Source organism: Nerophis ophidion, linkage group LG22 (genome assembly GCF_033978795.1).
Source record: "Nerophis ophidion isolate RoL-2023_Sa linkage group LG22, RoL_Noph_v1.0, whole genome shotgun sequence".
NCBI classification, from domain to species: domain Eukaryota; kingdom Metazoa; phylum Chordata; class Actinopteri; order Syngnathiformes; family Syngnathidae; genus Nerophis; species Nerophis ophidion.
The window spans coordinates 34,198,780-34,208,522 of record NC_084632.1 but is presented as its reverse complement, the minus strand read 5'-3'; the positions used below and the strand labels follow the sequence as shown (position 1 = coordinate 34,208,522).

General features: G+C 36.2%; 1 protein-coding gene across 3 annotated transcripts in view; it reads left to right on the top strand.

Moving 5' to 3' along the window:
* LOC133540807 (dual specificity protein phosphatase 22-B-like) overlaps nucleotides 1-9,743 on the top strand; it is a 30,953-nt gene that overhangs the window by 1,844 nt on the left and 19,366 nt on the right. Inside the window, exons 1-2 of one of the 3 annotated variants that reach the window (XM_061883754.1) lie at nucleotides 8,667-9,605; nucleotides 9,683-9,716. In XM_061883754.1, coding sequence (XP_061739738.1) covers nucleotides 9,585-9,605; nucleotides 9,683-9,716 — 55 coding nt within the window. In that variant the 5' untranslated portion in view covers nucleotides 8,667-9,584. Of the gene's footprint in view, nucleotides 1-8,666; nucleotides 9,606-9,682; nucleotides 9,717-9,743 lie in introns of those variants that run through there. The other 2 variants (XM_061883755.1, XM_061883757.1) reach the window with 2 other exon arrangements.

Here is a 9,743-nt window from a genome sequence, read left to right as displayed (position 1 = left end):
GCCACGGGGAAGACCCAGGACACGTTGGGAAGACTATGTCTCCCGGCTGGCCTGGGAACGCCTCGGGATCCCCCGGGAAGAGCTAGACGAAGTGGCTGGAGAGAGGGAAGTCTGCGCTTCCCTGCTTAGGCTGCTGCCCCCGCGACCCGACCTCGGATAAGCGGAAGATGATGGATGGATGGATGGATATATATAAATGAATGGGTATTTCTGTGTGTCATTTTTTTCCTTTTACGGAAGGTATTTTGTAGAGGATAAATTATGAAAAAAACACTTAATTGAACGGTTTAAAAGAGGAGAAAACAGGAAAAAATGTATCTTCAATTTCGACTCTTTAAAATTCTAAATTCAACCGAAAAAAAGAAGAGAAAAACTAGCTAATTCGAATCTTTAAAAAAAAAAAAAAAAAATTGTTTATGGAACATCATTATTAATTTTTCTTGATTAATATTAATTTTAGAATTTTGATTAAATGTTTTGAATAGGTTAAAATCCAATCTGCAGTTTGTTAGAATATATAAGACATTAGACCAAGCTATATTTCTAACAAAGACAAATCATTATTTCTTCAACATTTTCCAGAACAAAAATTTTAAAGGAAATTCAAAAGACTTTGAAATAAGATTTAAATTTGATTCCAAAGATTTTCTAGATTTTCCAGAATAAATTTTTTGAATTTTAATCACAATAAGTTTGAATAAATATTTCACAAATATTCTTCGTCGAAAAAACAGAAGCTAAAATGAAGAAATAAATAAAAATTTATTTATTATTCTTTACAATAAAAAAAAAAAATATTTGAATATTGATTTAAATTGTCAGGAAAGAAGAGGAAGGAATTTAAAAGGTAAATGTGTTTAAAATCCTAAAATAATTTTCAAGGTTGTATTTTTTTCTCTAAAATTGTCTTTCTGAAAGTTATAAGAAGCAAAGTAAAAAAATAAATGAATTTATTTAAACAAGTGAAGACCAAGTCTTTAAAATATTTTCCTGGATTTTCAAATTCTATTTGAGTTTTGTCTCTTAGTAATAAAAATGTCAAGCAAAGCGAGACCAGCTTGCTACTAAATATAAATACATTTAAAAAAATAAAGGCAGTTCACTGGTAAGTGCGGCTATTTGAGCTATTTTTAGAACAGGCCAGCGGGTTACTCATCTGGTTCTTACGGGCGACCTCGTGCCCGCGGGCACCGCGTTGGTGATCCCTGATCTATAGATTAAAAATCAACGTTGTAGAGCAGGAGAGTCAAACTCAAATACATAATGAGCCAACATTTAAAACTGAACAAAGTCCAGGCCAAGGTGGAACAAATTAACCTTTTAATAGGGACCCAAACACGTTTTGCACTGAATATTGAACAAGCAAGGCTTATATAACTTTATAGTGACATATAAAATCGAGTTTCAAATAATAATAATGATAATAATTAAAACATATCAATGGCATATCAAATACAATTTAAATACAAATTGAATGTCTCTTTTCTATTCACAGTCTTCTGAGGTAAATATCAAAATAAACTTTTTCCTCAGGCCAATAATACATTTGAAAATAAAATAATAATGAATGAATCAAACATTCAAGCCTTGAAGTAGCAAGAGTAAGTGTATGAATAAAACGTTAATTATTGCTACACTGATTTGCTTTAACATTGAATATGGAACAAGCAACGCTTATATAACTTAATAGTGCAAAATCAACTTTCACAAAACAAACGAAAACCATCAATTGTATATTAAATAACATTTAAATAAAAAATGTAATGCCTCTTTTCTATTTGCAGCCTTCTGAGGTAAATATCAATATTAACTGTTTCCACAGGTTAATAAATTTAAAAATAAAATAACATTGAATAAATCAACCATTCAGGCCTTTTTACTGCTCAGTTTGCGACAAACTGATCTAATCTGATGTGCCGAAGCCAGATATCTGGCATCTTTTCTTGGATGCTAGTTCAATAATGTCGGGGCTCAGGCTTTGAGCTGAGGCAACCTTCATTATGAAGGTGTTCATCAGTCAGACGTATCCTGTGAGACGTTTTCGTCATTTTCATTGAGGAGAAAAGTTACTCACATAGATAAGTGCTGCCGAACATGGAGAGCAATTGAGCAGCTTGAGTGCGCAGCTGAGGCATTGTGTCAGGGATGAATTGTGGAAACTGTGCGGCGCCAAAAGCATCATACTTTGACTTCAGCATGTCATCACACTTAAGTATGTATGTATGTATATATATCCATCCATTTTCTACCGCTTATTCCCTTTTGGGGTCGCGGGGGGTGCTGGCGCCTATCTCAGCTACAATCGGGCAGAAGGCGGGGTACACCCTGGACAAGTCGCCACCTCATCACAGGGCCAACACAGATAGACAGACAACATTCACACTCACATTCAAATACTAGGGCCAAATTTAGTGTTGCCAATCAACCTATCCCCAGGTGCATGTCTTTGGAAGTGGGAGGAAGCCGGAGTACCCGGAGGGAACCCACGCATTCACGGGGAGAACATGCAAACTCCACACAGAAAGTTCCCGAGCCTGGATTTGAACCCAGGACTGCAGGACCTTCGTATTGTGAGGCAGACGCACTATATGTATATATATATATATATATATATATATATGTATATATATATATATATATATATATATATATATATATATATATATATATATATATTAATAAATGGGTATTTCTGTCCGTCATTCCGTCGTACATTTTTTTCCCTTTTACGGAAGGTTTTTTGTAGAGAATAAATGATGAAAAAAACACTTAACTGAACGGTTTAAAAGAGGAGAAAACGGGAAAAAAATGTATCTTCAATTTCGACTCTTTAAAATTCTAAATTCAACCGAAAGCACCAACAAACATTTGGAGGTTAGTTGGTGCTTTTTCCACATCAACTGCGAAGGGATTACTAACCAGTTCAAATCTACATTTCTGACCATCAAAGTCGCCAAATTCAGCGCAGAGTACACTGAGGTGGGCAGGGTTTGGTGGTAGCAGAGGCTGTATATTTTAGCGTCGTGGAAGAGTTAGTGCTGCAAGGGGTTCTGGCTATTTGTTCTGTTGTGTTTGTTGTGTTACGGTGCGGATGTTCTCCCGAAATGTGCTTGTCATTCTTGTTCGTGGGTTCACCGTGTGGCACATAGCTGTAACATTGTTAAAGTTGTTTATACAGCCACCCTCAGTATGACCTGTATGGCTGTTGTTCAAGTGTGCAGGCATTCACTTGTGTGTCTAAAAGCCGCATATATTATGTGACTGGGCCGGCACGCTGTTTGTATGGAGGAAAAAGCAGGCGTGACGACAGGTTGTACAGGACGGTAGAGGCCGTGTCTGTAAGGCACGCCCCCAATATTGTTGTCCAGGTGGAAATCGGGAAAATGGTTGCCCCGGGAGATTTTCGGGAAGGGCACTGAAATTCGGGAGTCTCCCGGGAAAATCGGGAGTTTTGGCAAGTATGACTATCATTGATGTCACCAAATAACCATTGCTGGAGAAATACTATACAGAAACACATTTACGCAACTATGCTACTAGGGCTTCACGGTGGAAGAGGGGTTAGTGCGTCTGCCTCACAATACGAAGGTCCTGCACAGTCCTGGGTTCAATCCTGGGCTCGGGATCTTTCTGTGTGGAATTCACATGTCCTCCCCGTGAATGCGTGGGTTGCCTCCAGGTACTCCGGCTTCCTCCCACTTCCAAAGACATGCACCTGGGGATAGGTTGATTGGCAACACTAAGTTGGCCCTAGTGTGTGAATGTGAGTGTGAATGTTGTCTGTCTATCTGTGGTTGGCCCTGCAATGAGGTGGCGACTTGTCCAGGGTGTACCCCGCCTTCTGCCCGATTGTAGCTGATATAGGCACCAGCTTTGTCCAGCTTCCATACTCGTTTTTATACACTTTACAAGAAATACATTGGCGGCACACTCCGTCGCTTTCTGAGACTCTTATGTTGTTAGCGCAGGCAGGATGAAGCAGCACTTTTATTGTGTTCAGGTGGATAATACAATATCTGGATTTAAAAATATAGTTTGTGGAATTCCTCAGGGTTCTATAATTGGTCCTAAGTTATTTACAATTTTCATTAATGATTTTTGTGATGCATCAAGTTTCTTAACATTTTTTATGTTTGCTGATGATACAACTATCCTTTGTTCTGGAAAATCTTTTAATGAACTTTTGGTAAAAATAGAACAAGAAATGACAGTGCTTAAAAACTGGTTTGATATGAATAAATTATCACTTAATATTGCTAAAACTAAATTTATGATATTTGGTACCAAAACTGAGGTATCTAAGGAAGTAAATATTAAAATAAATGGAGATAAAATTGAGCGTGTCTTTGATACTAAGTTTTTGGGAGTTATAATTGATTATAAATTATCATGGAGACAACATGTAAATTATATAAAAACAAAAATATCAAAAACACTTGGTGTTTTGTATAAAACTAAAGAATTACTTAATTATAATTCTTTGTTAACAATGTATTATACTTTGATACTTCCATACATGACATACTGTGTAGAACTCCGGGGAACCACTTTTAAAACCATAACTAATGATATTGTTTTGCTGCAAAAAAAAAGCTGTACGGCTAATAAACAAAGCAGGATATTATGACCATACCCATCCATTATTTGTTAAATCAAAACTTATGAAATTTCAAGATATTGTTTATTATAAAATAACACAGATAATGTTCAAAGCAAAAATAAATACTCTTCCAGAAGGAATTCAAAAATACTTCTCTCTACAGACCAGCAAATACAATCTAAGAGATGAATCTAAGTTTATTTTACCTAAAGCAAGACTAGTTGTTAAACGTAGATGTTTATCTGTTCTCGATGTTAATTTGTGGAATTCTGTTGGTAAAGAAATAAAAATGAGTGACTCAGTATTTAATTTCAAAAAGAACATGTCACAATGTATTTTAAAAAGTTATGTGAACTAGAAATTTATGTTTATTTGGTTAAATGTTGTATTTAGAAGGTATGTATGTTTATCTATTTACAGAAAAGTGTATGTGTGTAGGTACATATTTTTGTATTATTTGTTGGGGGGCAGCCTGAATGTGGATGCTGAATGACTATATTTCTTTTTGTGTTGCAGAATTATTAGAAAAGGTAACTTAATTGAATGTAAAAAATTTATGTTGGGCATATAAGCTTTTTTGCTTCTGCCTGTTTCAGTCATGTTATTCATTTTTGAATCGTGATCTATGTTTGAATATGTTTTTGTTAGACTGAAATAAAAAAAAAGACAGGAACTGGGCAGTCGGTCTTTAGAGTTTTGATGGCAGGTACGGCGCGAGAGTCTGTTGAAATAAAAAGTGTTTCCCGCCTTCCTGCCGGTCATTTTTTTCTTAACAATGAGCTTGCAGCAACCAACGTCATCTCACAAGACCCTTGGTTGCCGTCATAGTGAAGTTTGATGATCGCTAATGTTGAGGTGTATTGTTGTAATGCCTGGCTGGTGATGGACCGACACACCCTCCACGTTCGACCGGTAGCTTGCGATGGACGTAATGGGCACCCCTGGTTTAGAATTAAAATTGAAGTCCCAGACAACACTACAATCAGCAATTCTAAAAAGAAAAACAAGTGAATCCATAATCTGCCAAGACAATGTTGTTTTTCTCCTATCACACTTATTTGTCTTAAAAACAACATGAGGTTGAACATTTTCCATTAGAATTGATTTATTGTCAATGTGATTCACTAAACTCAAGCTACAAAAAGCTTACAAATACGCTTTGTGTGTTTATGTAAATGTAATCTTCTGACCACCATTTAAAAAGATCATTTCACACCGAGAAGCATCATTAAGAAAACATGGGACCATGCCATGCAGAGTTGGTAGACTGCAGCCATGCAGAAAGGTGCCAAAACTGACGGTGCAAGTGCAAAACGTGCGATAAGAAAAACTGCTTTCTGAAATTCCAAAGCTAGTGTGGCTGTGCTGTAAAATTATATAATTTCTATAAGGTGTATTCGTTTTATTTTTTCAGTTTATTATTAAACTCCAAGAGGAATAAGTGGTAGGAAATAAATGTACGGATTACCGTATTCTAAATCGTGAGTTGTTTTAGTTTTGAAGTGGCAAAAAATATTTTTAAAAATGCAGAAAATGTTTACATTTTGTAAAATCTAAATTTATCTAATTTTATACATTTCGAAACTGTGCATTGTTGTTTTAGCCTCCCACTTGCCTCTGTGGAGTTTTTTTTGACTGTAAGATATTTCCAATGTGAGAGCAGAGAAGGTTGTGAGTGTCATGTATGATTGCATCAGTGGATGCAATCATTGGCTATAAAGCAGAGTACCAGCACTTTGGTTAAGACGGTGGGAAACACTATTACATATTTGTCCATTTACAATTATATTTGCATTTCATTTACTCAATACTAAATAATAATGATTGATACAACATTAAAATAGAATTTCATTGAGAAAGAGTAGACAGAAGTATATAAACAAATATACATTATACAAATATAACATTTGCAGTTCAACTCAGAAGACTAAGGCCATATTTCTATTTCATAATGCGACAGTCGCTCACTGTCATGCGGGTTCAATGGACCATCAAGGAAGGACATCTTGCTTGAGCAGTTTTGACTCGCTTTGTTTTTCAATATAGCTTTGTCTTTTCAGCTCCTCCTCTCCACTGCTCGCTCACGGTCTGCTTTTCAGCCGCCGTCGTCGTCGTCTGCTCTTTGTTGTTTTCGCTCCTTGGTCGCTGCTGCGGGCTCTCCTCCTCTTTCTGCCCCGTTCTTTCCTCCTTCTCCACTTTTATACAGTGTGAGGAGAAATGTTGATTGTGTACCGGTGCGCGATAAACCCACCTGCACTTGACTGCGGCGTCGCTCCTGGCACGCCCCGCCTCTCCGCTCGGCCGCATTCCCCGCCATCTTGGGCGTGCCCTGCTCCGCTGCTCGTTCGCCAGCTCTGCCTCTCCACACATAACTTACTGCAAAAAAAAAATAATTTAAGAAAGAACTCATAGCAAACTACTACTGAGGTGGTGTCCTGTATGTACATTATTGCCTATGAGAAAGACGTTGCTTTGTTTTTTCATGTTTGTGTGTTTGTGTGTATGTGTGTGTGTGTATTTTACACCCCCGCGCCCCCAATCCCGCCCACCTTACCGACGCACTGCTAGCAGGGTGTATAAAATAGTCAGGAAGTGTCATTGATGCAAAGGATTCTGGGTATTTGTTTCGTTGTGTTTATCTTGTGTTACTGTGAGGATGTTCTCCCAAAATGTGTTTGTCATTTTTGTTTGGTGTGGCTTCACAGCGTGGCGCATATTACTAAGAGTGTGAAAATTGTTTATATTACAACCATTAATGTACTCCGTGTCACCCATTATGCCTTGCAGTTGCGTGCGTGTGTTTGCGGAAGCCACACACAACATGTTGTTGGACTGACAAGTGAATCGTACATGTTGTAGAAGGCGACAAAGCCAATGGCTTCATAGCACGCTCTAATACTTATTAACTGGGTGACTGCCGACAGTCATACTAGAGAATGATTGCGTCTCCTATTGTCTTCTTCGCTTTGTGACACGGGTCCTAAATGGCTCTTTGAATGATAAAGAATACCGAACCCAGAACCATGTATATCAAATATTTCCGAATGGTTCATCCGCCACCCGCCCGAATCTAATTAAAATCAATTTTTTCGTCATGTCACCCGCCCGACCCGCGGTTTATCCGTGGACTCCGCGGATGAGACCGCAAACCGTGCATCTCTAATACATAGGATTTCAGCAGGATCTACCCCAGTCTGCTGACATGCTGGCAGAGTAGTAGAGTTTTGTAAAAAGCTTTTATAATTGTAAAATACAATGTTTTATCAACTGATTGCAATAATGTACATTTGTTTTAACTATTAAAAAAACCAAAAATATGACTTATTTTATCTTTGTGAAAACATTGGACACAGTGTGTTGTCAAGCTTATGAGATGCGATGCAAGTGTAAGCCACTGTGACACAATTGTTGTTGTTTTTTTTTTTATAAATGTCTATTGATAATGTCAATGAGGGATTTTTAATCACTGCTATGCTGAAATTATAACTAAAATTGATACTGTTGTTGATAATCATTTTTGTTTCACTACTTTTGGTTTGTTCTGTGTCGTGTTTGTGTCTCCTCTCAATTGCTCTGTTTATTGCAGATCTGAGTGTTGCTGGGTCAGGTTTGGTTTTGGAATTGGATTGCATTGTTATGGTATTGCTTTGTATTGTTTTGTTGGATTGATAAAAAAATAAAAAAAGAGATTTTTTTTTAAATGAGAATCGATTCTGAATCGCACATGAGAATCGCGATTCGTATTCGAATCGATTTTTTCCCACACCCCTAATATATATACAGTGTATATATATATATATATATATATATATATATATATATATATATATATATATACATACATATATATATACACACACACATATATATATATATACACACATATATGTATGTATATATATATACATATATTATATATATATATATACATATATATATATATATTAGACATGTATATATCCATATATTTATATATATATAATATATTTTATATGCACACACACATTTCTCTTAAGATATAGTCAAATTTTCTGTAAATGCGTTGTTGACTAATTTAATGAGTCATACTCAAAGCTGAAGTAAAGTCACAAAGTTGCACACGTGGTGAGCATGCTTACAATGTGACCTCATAATGGGTCATATACGTATCTGTAATGCAATCAAAATATTTTTGCGAACAAAGATCAATTATTTGTTGATTAAAAATATAAATCTTTTCCTATTCAACCAGATTATTTGACATTTGACGCGAGTGTTTTTTGGCATCTTGTCCAAAAAAAGTTTATGTTTTGTCTGCTCAGTCCTTTTGCAATTCTAGTTTTGTATTTAGATTCGGATTTAATATTATTCACAACTGTTCAAATTATCGTTATACTTGTTTCAGTTATTATTCCTACTGCTACTCACGTTACAATCAAGTTGCGCTAGTAAAATTCTCAGCAAATGTTCGTTTCTTGATGTTGTGTTAGGGAAAAGTGGGTCATACTCACCTATGATTCATTTCATTAGGTGCAATTTCATATTGAAATGTACTTCAACACAAGGATTGCATCTAATATTCTGCATTTGAAAAGATAATGATTCTCAGTTTTGATTGACACTTTGAATTTAATTTCAAGACACTTTTCCTTATTAAGTCACATGAATACCTTCTGGTCCGTGACCATCTTTGTCGAGTTGAAATTTGCTCGCCAACAGTCCCATGACCCCCATAAAGGCTAAATATAAACTTTGCAAGCAACAGTTTTGCTGTTTTTGTACACGTTGCCTCATCCCAAATCAACATAGGGGTGTGAGCTGCAGCCACATTGAGAGATTTATGATGCAATGGGTCCTGTTAAAAAGTCGTCATTGGAGCCGTGAAAGTGACGAGAAGCATCAAACGGTTGACAAGACTTTGCTGAAGGGATACTGTATTTGCAGTGAAGTTCATAAAGCTTTTTTTCTTCGATTTTGAAAAGATTTTGGGATCATTTTGGCAAACATGGGTAATGGCATCAATAAGGTTAGTAGCAGTTTTGTTTTTTCCCCCTCTGATGACCTCTGTATTCACAATTATCTTATTTTTCTATTTTCGTTTAGGTTCTTCCAGATCTTTATGTTGGAAATATCAAAGGTAAATTATCCTTTCCAAGTGTGGTAA